The sequence below is a fragment of the Maylandia zebra genome, linkage group LG22, assembly GCF_041146795.1.
Source record: "Maylandia zebra isolate NMK-2024a linkage group LG22, Mzebra_GT3a, whole genome shotgun sequence".
Taxonomy (NCBI): domain Eukaryota; kingdom Metazoa; phylum Chordata; class Actinopteri; order Cichliformes; family Cichlidae; genus Maylandia; species Maylandia zebra.
The window spans coordinates 28,309,821-28,319,429 of NC_135187.1; the positions used below are offsets into that span (position 1 = coordinate 28,309,821).

The window sequence follows — 9,609 nt, forward strand, 5'->3', positions numbered from 1 at the left end:
TTAACTACACTGTCCAGAAAAATAATAGCGTTTATGGAATGTTAGTGATGAGGTGGTTCTTTATCATAGAACAGGTTGCATAACCAAAATCACAGTGTAACTTTGTCTTAACAACTAAGGTTGGAAATTTGACTTTTTATATTTTCATCTTGCTTTTTATGGGATATTTCATACTTGTTTATGTCTGTGATTGTTTTTAAAAAAAGAAGAACAAGTACCTGCTTAAACCTCCATTTTCCAGCAAATTGCACCTATTATTTCTATCTATCCGCTATAACACGGCAGCAGGCTAGATTTTATTATTATTTTAATCCAATATGTTGAATGAACATGACGATTAGCATTCAACTGCATAAATTTAAAGTTTCAATCATGGCTCCGTTCTCTTCTCTAGAATATTCTTATTCTTCAAATAAGCCCGAGTCCCGCCCTAAAACAGCGCCTTCCATTTATTGGGTGTTTTAGCTATCAGTAACAGTGTATTGCTCCAATTGGTCGAAACAAGAGCAAGAAGGGGGTTGTTTCCAGGAAGTGTTCAGCGTGACTCTCACAGAACAGCTTTGCTTTCTTTCTAACAGAACTTGCTTTGCTTGATTTTTGCGCCGGTCCTGATTCCGTTTCTCAGTCAGTCAGCATGGGTGAAGATGAAGAAAAATATGACGGCATGTTGCTTGTTATGGCGCAGCAACACGAAGGAGGGGTGCAAGAGGTAAAGCAGTGCATCGCCGTGCTAACATGCTAAAGCTATTGTACTAACGCTAACGTGGTTAGCCTGTAAGCTAGTATGTACACCATGCCTATGAGCAGTCACAAACACGAACAAAGAATAATGTTTTAAACTGTTTTGCAAAGTTTAGAAAATGATTTTGTTATTAATAATCATGGCTTTCGTGGGCTATCTTAGCTACTGCCTGCGGAGTGTTCTGGTGAATTTGGCATACATGTGACTAAGGAGACAGCACAACTTAGCAAAAAACGAACTTAGTTCTGTTTGAGCATGTCTATTAGATGCTCCATGGTCCTGATAGAAGCTGTTAAAAGTAATGTTCGTTACAAGTAATGTTCTTACTGTAGTAATGTGACGTTGTGTCCCGGATGAGTGAAGGTTCTGGAAGAAAATGTATTTGCTAAAAGAGATCTGCTGTTATGAGGAAAAGGTGAAGGATGTGATCTGGAAACAGATGCATAAGCTAAAGCGCAACGAATGTTTGGTAACAATGGTGTATTTTAAGAGTCGTGAACAGGCAGACACCCAGCACAGAAAAGGAAGGCTCTCCCATCCAAGCAGTAATTTATTTCAGACACAAAGTCCATAAAGTCCAAAGCTGTAATCTGTTATATGGATTTTGTAACTTATTCTTGACCTATTTTCTATCAACAGTTAGTAAACACATTTTTCAGCTTCCTCCGCCGCAAAACTGATTTCTTCACTGGTGGAGATTCAGGTGCAGCAGAGAAGGTGAGCATTGCTGTTCGATCTATACCTCGTGTCACATTCAAGAGTTCAGTGATAAGCACACAACTCCACCCGTCCCTCAGTTTTAAATGAAATCCCTTATGTTCTTCAGCTCGTCAAGGATGCCTTTGCTCACCACAGCAAGCTAGCGCTGAAGGCCCAGAAAGAGAAGCAGATGAAACAAGAGAAAGAAAAGAGAGAGAAAGCTGAAAGAGCGGCCAAGCTTGCAGAGGAGGAGAAGAAAAAGAAGAATGACGACGGTCCAAGAATCCAGGAGCTGACAGACGAGGAAGCAGAGAAGCTTCAGACTGAGCTTGACAAGGTGAAATGCTGATTTCAAAATTTTCTGTCATCAGTGTGTCTCTGAAACGGTCAATTACACTCTGAACTGTTATGTCTGTTAATTTATGTCCGGATTTTTTATGCTAGAAAAAGAAGGAAGAAGAGAATACAGCAGCAGCAGCAGAGATGTCATCTGACAAAGCCGAGAAAGAGAAAGGCGTGAGTGAGGAGTTTGACATGTACCTTATTACTTAGTGTTGACTGAGCAGTAAAATGGGGTGCGCTTAATGTTTTGTTTAATTAACTCTTATTCATGTTCATTTTCTTTTCCTTCAGTCTGACTCTGAAGGAGAGGAGGATGAGAAGGACAAAGATAAACTGAAGCCTAATTCGGGAAATGGAGCTGACCTGCCCAACTACAAGTGGACGCAGTCCCTGTCTGAAGTCGATGTGAGTTCTTTCTGGTTTCAGCATCATGCTGGACTTCACCTTTTCTCAGCTTGTGTTTACTGAACATCTGAATGGTTCTTTGAGCATCTCTCAGCTTTCAGTTGTATTCTCACCATACGTAACAGCTCCATCATAATGTTGTTATTACAGCTCACGAATGTCACCTTTGCCTGAGTTTGCCAGTTGGATAGCCCAATACGATGCATATTAAAACCCTCTTAATGTTTCCTGTGCATTGCCCTGTGCCTCTTTCTTTCAGGCGATGTGTTTCCTTAAGCTGCATGTGCCAGAACACATTTGTATTTGTTTTTCATCGGCCTTTGCAGAAGGGGAAGATCATGACACTTATGTGAATTCTACATTATTATTCCTTCCAGCTTTATTCAGATATGCCAAGAGTGTTGTGGAAAGAGTCAGAATGCATACAGAACACTGGATAAATAAAAGTGCTGGAAGTTGTCTTAAATATCTTTTAACATTGCCATTACATTTGAGTACCACCTAATGTGTTTGGGGTTGTTATAGCAACATGCGAGAAAGTTCTGGGGCATTATTTGTACGCGACACAAGCGCAGAAATGGAGGGCGTCGACGTAATCTTATACTTCCTGCTCGGTGCGTGACTCAGACAGCACGGTGTTGTTTCTTGTGTGGCCATATTCCTCGTTGCTGGGTTTCAAGGGCAGTTTTAATTTTCATAAGGCGACACTGTCATAAGTGATCGTGCGGTACCACTGACTAGCCAATCAGTGGCATGCAATCTGTTGAAATCACATTATCAGATCTACCGAGATCACTCCAGCTCATTAGGTACTAAAAAAAGTGCTTGTTACCAGGTACTACCACTTATTGGAAAAGCCTAAAATTCAAGTTGAGCCTGACAGTTTTGAGTGGAAAAAGGTTTTATTGGAGAGCAGTGGAATTTCTTTTCTTTTTTTTCTGTGCAGACGAGAGTTTTATAAGCTTATAAGAACACATGTGCCCGTGTATAATTAAAATATTAATAATTAAACTCCTCCCACAGGTGGCAGTGCCCTTTAGCGTGAACTTCCGCATTAAGGGCAAAGATGTGGTGGTGGACATCCAGCGGCGCTCCATCAAAGTGGGCCTGAAAGGACATCCTCCAGTTATTGATGGCCAGCTCTACAACGAGGTGAAGGTAGAGGAAAGCTCCTGGCTCATCGATGATGGCAAGGTGGTTACTGTCCACTTGGAAAAGGTAAGAAGACATGTAGATGTGTGGCACACTGTGGAATTACTCAGTCAACTGGAGAGAGAGAGAGTGTGCGTCAAATCGTATTTTGATTTCAGATTAACAAAATGGAGTGGTGGAGCAAGATCGTCACTACAGATCCTGAAATTAACACCAAGAAAGTCTGTCCTGAGAACTCAAAGGTAAACATTCACACGAACTGTTTATTGTAGAAGGAACTAAAAGATTACTGACACGTGTGGTTGTTTCTGCTCCTTCCTAACTGTGCGCGCTTCCTGTTGAACAGCTGTCAGATCTGGATGGAGAGACGCGTGGTATGGTGGAGAAGATGATGTACGACCAAAGGCAAAAATCAATGGGCCTACCTACATCTGAAGAGCAGAAGAAACAAGATATTCTTAAAAAGTAGGTTTCAGTGTTGGTGCAGATTTTGTGTCTGAAGGCTACAGTAGACGCTAATAAACACCTGAATAATGGAGTCGTCTACTTTGAGCCACTCTGTGGGTAAAATGGGCACCAGTTTTTAAAATTAAAGAAGAATCCAAACAAAGCTGCAGGAGAGATGATAAAAAATGAAATATCATGAAACTAAGTTAATCACATTTTAAAGATGGCGAAAAAATTGGAAAAAAGATGGGAAAAGAATCGGTTGCCTTCATGTGAAATTGCAAAGATGTTTCTCCTGCAGGCATGTTTTGATAGTGTAGTGAAATGAACTGATACCACTGAGTAAAAAAGTTTGTAGTATACTTTGGAAATTAGCAATAAAATATAAGTAAGTATATCCCAGTCAGTGAAATTGCCTAGAAACAATGTTACAAATGGAGAGCTGAAGTAACACGGTGTCTTTCTTGAGGCAGTAATATTTAAACAGTATGTATCCCAGTAGGCTGCAGGTCCATGTGTGGTATGGTAAAGATCAAGAGTCTATCACGTTTGAATCCGTACATTAGGGAAGTTAACATGCACTTGGAGCTTTATCCACCTCCACTCTCCAACACAAAAAAATGGCACAGCCTTACTTCTGCTGGTGAGAGAGACAATCCATGAAGTTGCACTTGCTGTATTTAGAGGAAAAACAAAACTTAAGCCGCAGACACTATAAAAGATAGACTTAGCTTCTGGATCTTAAAAATTAAGCCTTAAACCTGCAATCTTTCTAATGGCCACCAGAGGGCGATACTTGTCTATGGAAATATGGCCCCCAGGCTTGATCTTTATGTGCTCTGTCACACATTTCGGCTCATTTTGAATATAAAATGAATTCAGTTGTGTCGATTTTTGTCATTGTGTCATGATGATTAACCACAAAGAGCTCATTGATTTATGAGTGCATGAACCCAGTTTTGTTTTTGTACACAAATAATAATGATATATGAAGCTTTAAATTTCACAGCAATCGGTTTAATAAATGGAAACTTTGTTTTAGGCAAACAGTGGATGGTAACAATTAACATGACACAATTTCCTGTTACTCTGTTTAAAATTAACTTAAAAGAAATAGATTGTGTACTGCTAATTTTCCTCTTATAAAAATTATATGTAGGAATTTTCCTGAGTGGGGGGGAAACAAACAAACTTCAGACTGATGTTTCAATGACTGTATGAGTCAGTGGTTCATGTGCAGCTTATTACTGTTTGTTGGGAATGACCCCTTTCCCTCCTCTGCTGTCTGCTGGAGCCCACTTCCTCTTCTAGCTTGTTAAAGCTGCCTCTGAGGATCTTGTTTAATTTTATAAAGGTTAAACAATACTACCATAGGGAGCGCTGTGGAGGTAATTGGTCTCAGAGTTTCTTTAGTGACACAAAGGTCAAATTGTGTCTGTCCAATCAAACATGTTGTGTGAAGGTGTCATCTCAGACGAAGCGTACAGCTTTTCATTCTTAGCAGAATTAAAATAAACATTCGCTTTGCAGCAGAAAACAAAGGCTTTTCCTCTGACCAGCCTGGAATACAGAAGGTTTTTAGAATAATTTCACTTCATAGAAATGTGAGAAAACAGATGTAACCTGCTCTGTTCCTTCCCAGAAAGTTTAACCAACTGTCACGATCCATAAATGAACGAATCTCCCATTCACTGACTTCACAGGCTGACTGCACCTTGCCTTCTCACCTTCCCTTTGTTTCTGACTCTGACACCTTCTGTCTCTGCAGGTTCATGGCTCAGCACCCAGAGATGGATTTCTCTAAAGCCAAATTCAGCTGAGGCTTTCTGTTGTCAGAGGTTTTAGATTCACGGTTCATGTAAATGACACCAGAGCTGACATCAGGCACCAACCAACTCCCCCTTCATCTCTCTGCTGGACATGCTTGTGCTGACGTGCATGTCTGAAGTGCATAGATTCATGTTTAAATCCAAGAGTTTGATAAATGTAACAGCAGTGTTCTTCCTTTGCATGTTGTTTCCATATTTAAAGATGTGTCTGGATTTTTTTTTTTTTTAATAAATGGATTTAAAATGTAATTGAGTTCTGAACCATCAGTCTGAAGAAGTGCAATCATAAAGCCAGGAAGCCTTTTCCTCCTCCTGCTGTGTAGATTTTGGACACTCACGAGCTTGCAGAAGCTCGTGAGCTTGGAAAAGCCAAACGTAACGCTGCAGTTCCAGTGCATGAATTATTGGAGCTAATTTATCTGAATTTAAGGGGCGGGACCACATCTCGGAACCCCAAGCGCTACAAGCCGTTCGTTTTGCTTCGTACCCCACCCTCACCCCCTCTTTCAATTCATTCACTTCTCTAAAATGAACCTAAAATGAGGATGTGGTCCCAGCTAGTGAAATGCAGCGACATCATGCAAAGGTTGAATAAGATGTTTCATTTTCAGCCACAAGAGGGCAGTGTCTTCCTGAAACATCAGGAGAGCTATCAAAGGCGTTAAGAGTGTTAGGTAGTTTTTGAATAGAGGACAAATCCTATCAATCTGATAGGAAACAGAAGAAGATGGCACGTTAGATTTTAGCTTTAACTGTTACAACAGAGTCACTAAATAGTTAAAATCTTAATTCTGAGGTAACGGTGAATAAGGGCAGGTGTAGCCAATTACATGCAAGGTTTTTTAATAATAAAATGTTTTAAAGTTAGCTTTATTCTACCCCATTATACTTGTAGTAAATGACACATAAATATCGACTATATCTGTGACCACATACTGATTAATGAACCGGGAATTCACACTGTGATGAAAAGGTAGAGAATTCTTTAAATAAATGATTCAGTCAATGCTCATATTTGTTTGTTGTTTGCAGCCGGTGCAAAAATAAGCGTCTGTGTGCTTGAGCTAAAAAATGTTTAAAAATCAACTCTTTCATCTTGTAAGATAAAATAATTGGACTGGCTCTTATATTGCATTTTATTCACGATGCCTCACTCACACAAGCAACTTTTTTTCTGTGCTGACGTGCTGTCTAACATTCTCACGTTCACACTCGGATGGATGCATCAGAGAGCAACTTGGGGTCAGTATCTTACCCACGGGTATTCGGCATGCAGACTGGAGCAGCCATATATACATATAATTATTCTAACTAAACTCCCTGAGTATTAGATGACCTGCTCTCTGCTGAGCTACAGCCACCCTAATTATATTCTGAGTGATTGTGTTTGCAAGTTCTGATCAGTTACAGATGTTACAGAGCAGCTAAAAAAAAAGTGTTTCCACTCTTGTGTCTCTGAACTGCAGCAATCCATCATCTAACCAATCTGCCAAGTTGCACTTCTGAAGTTGTTGGGATGCAAACGGTGCTGCTGATAGCAGTGAGCAATAATTAAACATATTAAATGCATTCATTAAACCACATTGCTCTCTGAGGACTATTAGCCAGGCTATAACCAACAAGTCAAAGGCAGGCTGTCTTACTGAGACCACGCTGGATATCATGCGCCTCTGCTAAATGTTCCTTCCCTCAGGACCAGTTTGCTTACAAGACTCTTCAGCTTGTGTGACTGTCCACAGCTAACTGGACTGGGCTGTCAGGATGGTGAGAGGCTGTCAATATCACTACAGCTACCAGAGGGAACATACATTAGCTTATGCTGGTTAGCAGCTCCTCCTAATGTGTGAAATAGCTCATGTAGTTCAAAAACACTGTGCAGTCAGCAGCCTCATCAGGCCTGCTGTCTGCGGACCACAGGTAACTATGTCGGAGCTTACATTTTTGTCAGTATTTTTCCTGCAAGCTCGGTGCCCTGTAGGAAAATTACAGGGCGCTGGGCTTTCATTTATTCTGTCACGGCTGTCCAATGGTTGACTGGATGGTGTTAAAGTAGCAATCACAAAATCACAAAGTGGCCAGCTTGAATTACAAAGCACCAGGCTTGTTTAACACTTACACCAACTGTGATAACCTTTTCAGCTTTGAGGCTGATTGAAGAGAACTTTAGACAAGTTAAATAGTTTTTGGTAACTAGACCCTCCTCATTATTAATAACAGTCAAATATTCATTTGTGCTTTAAATGCCATTTTTATTCTGTTCCCAGCTTTATGTCTCCACTCTCTCCATTGTTAGTTTACACCCTGACATAGTAGCAGGTTGAATTCGATTGGTGCCATATATTTTAGTGAGAAATGTCTCTCTTCTTCTTTCTATCTAAGCCAAGTGACGTCTGAGCTCAGTCAAACTATAGACGAAGAAGAAGAAACATAATTAATCTGGAAAGCTCACTGTGACCAGTGAAGTGTGGGATTCACAAAGCTTCAGGTCACTTTGGTCGCTGGCCAGGTCCCAGTTTTTATTATTGAAAATTTGTATTACACCTATTTGCACTGCATTCACCAATCAAATTTTTAAAAATGGAGCCTATATAATACAGTGCGGTCTATTAATCAGCTGCCAGAGCTCATAATTGTATGAAAATTATTATTATCCTGATTCATTTACATATTTTTGCCTCTGCTTGTCTTTGTATATTCAATATTTATATAAATATATATTAAATATTAGCATTTTAGTTTTTGAAGTAGCTCCATCCTGGTCAAAGAAAGTCACCCTGAAGCCTGATGGGATTGTGGTTGGGTGGGGCGGCGGTAGGACTGTGCAGGGGCTGAGGGCACGGAGGAGCCAGAATCTGCTCAGCTGACAGCAATGTCTCACCAAGGTACCAGAATTTCTTCATTAACAAAGACACACAGACATCAGAGGGACGGGGTTGGGGTTCTGGGGTGGGCGAGGCGGGCGTTCTGCAAACACACCTCCTCACCGCTGCACTGACTCGCTGTTCCAGACTTGGCGACTTGTTTTTTTGGCAGCAGCCTCTCGTAAATCACCCACAAGGCCCGTAGCACAATGTGACTCACCGTTGTAGTCATGGTGTTTGTGAGCACTGTTTCACCTTCTTCCCTAAGGCTAATTGGTGGAATTATTCCTGGAAGTGGAGGATGGATACGTGAGGGTACACCAGGACAAAGATGGGATGGGATTAGGAGAGGCTGTCAGATTTTGATGCTCATGGTGCATTCATAGATGATAAAAACAAGTTTGACTTTGCCTCTTGTCTGCATCCAGCTTCTTTCTGATAAATCTTAGTTGGATCAGACTCTACACGAATAAAACCTTATAATTAGACCTCTCCGAGCCAATCCAGCATGTGGATGTGTTACTTAGAGTTCTCCATCCTCCACACCTGGGTGCTGAGCACACTCTGTAAAGCGTATTTGGAGCACACACTTCCAGGGACGGCGAGGAGGCTGATGTGCAAAGTCAAACTCCAATTGTCAATTAGCAAAGGCCAACACAGGCTGCAGGCTCGGGTGTACAGAGCAGATCAGCCATCGTGGAGGACAAAGGCTTCAGTCAGCAGAGGGTCCTCTGGCCAACACACACACACAAACACACACACCTTAACTGAGAAGGCAGAGAGGGCCACTGAGCCCAGCAGGACCTGTTTACCACTCAGACTGAGCAAAGACCAACAGCAAACATCCTCCAACTGCTCATAAACACACAGACACACACACACTGAAGATGAAAATAAGGGTCCAGTGAATTTTTGCTATTTTTTTATTTGTTTGTTTAATTTGTTTTGTTTGAAAATATATAAATACTGTACACAGATAAGAGTCAGAGTGTGTTTCATGCTAGTGTTGTCAAATATAACCATAAATCTTCACAAAATGTCTGTTTTTTACTGCTCCAGTGAGAAAAATGTCTAAAAACATGTCAAAGTGTCAAATGACATTTTGACAAAGCTAATTTACAGCTTTATAAAT

At 40.8% G+C, this 9,609-nt stretch overlaps 1 protein-coding gene across 1 annotated transcript; it reads left to right on the forward strand.

The window, feature by feature from the left end:
* The first annotated feature begins 495 nt into the window (after nt 1–495).
* nudc (nudC nuclear distribution protein) lies at nt 496–5,865 on the forward strand. The gene is made up of 9 exons (XM_004564383.3): nt 496–709; nt 1,382–1,459; nt 1,569–1,778; nt 1,886–1,957; nt 2,075–2,188; nt 3,212–3,406; nt 3,499–3,582; nt 3,687–3,805; nt 5,556–5,865. The coding sequence occupies exons 1-9, from the start codon at nt 635–637 to the stop codon at nt 5,605–5,607; spliced, it is 999 nt and encodes a 332-aa protein (XP_004564440.1). The 5' UTR covers nt 496–634; the 3' UTR covers nt 5,608–5,865.
* Nucleotides 5,866–9,609: the final 3,744 nt, after the last annotated feature.

Bases quoted from the DNA above. Each gene is read 5' to 3' on its own strand.
- nudc (XM_004564383.3), top strand. From the start codon at position 635: ATGGGTGAAGATGAAGAAAAATATGACGGCATGTTGCTTGTTATGGCG. The intron at 2,189-3,211 runs GTGAGTTCTTTC...CTCCTCCCACAG, and splicing joins AGTCCCTGTCTGAAGTCGAT to GTGGCAGTGCCCTTTAGCGT. The intron at 3,583-3,686 runs GTAAACATTCAC...CCTGTTGAACAG, and splicing joins TCTGTCCTGAGAACTCAAAG to CTGTCAGATCTGGATGGAGA.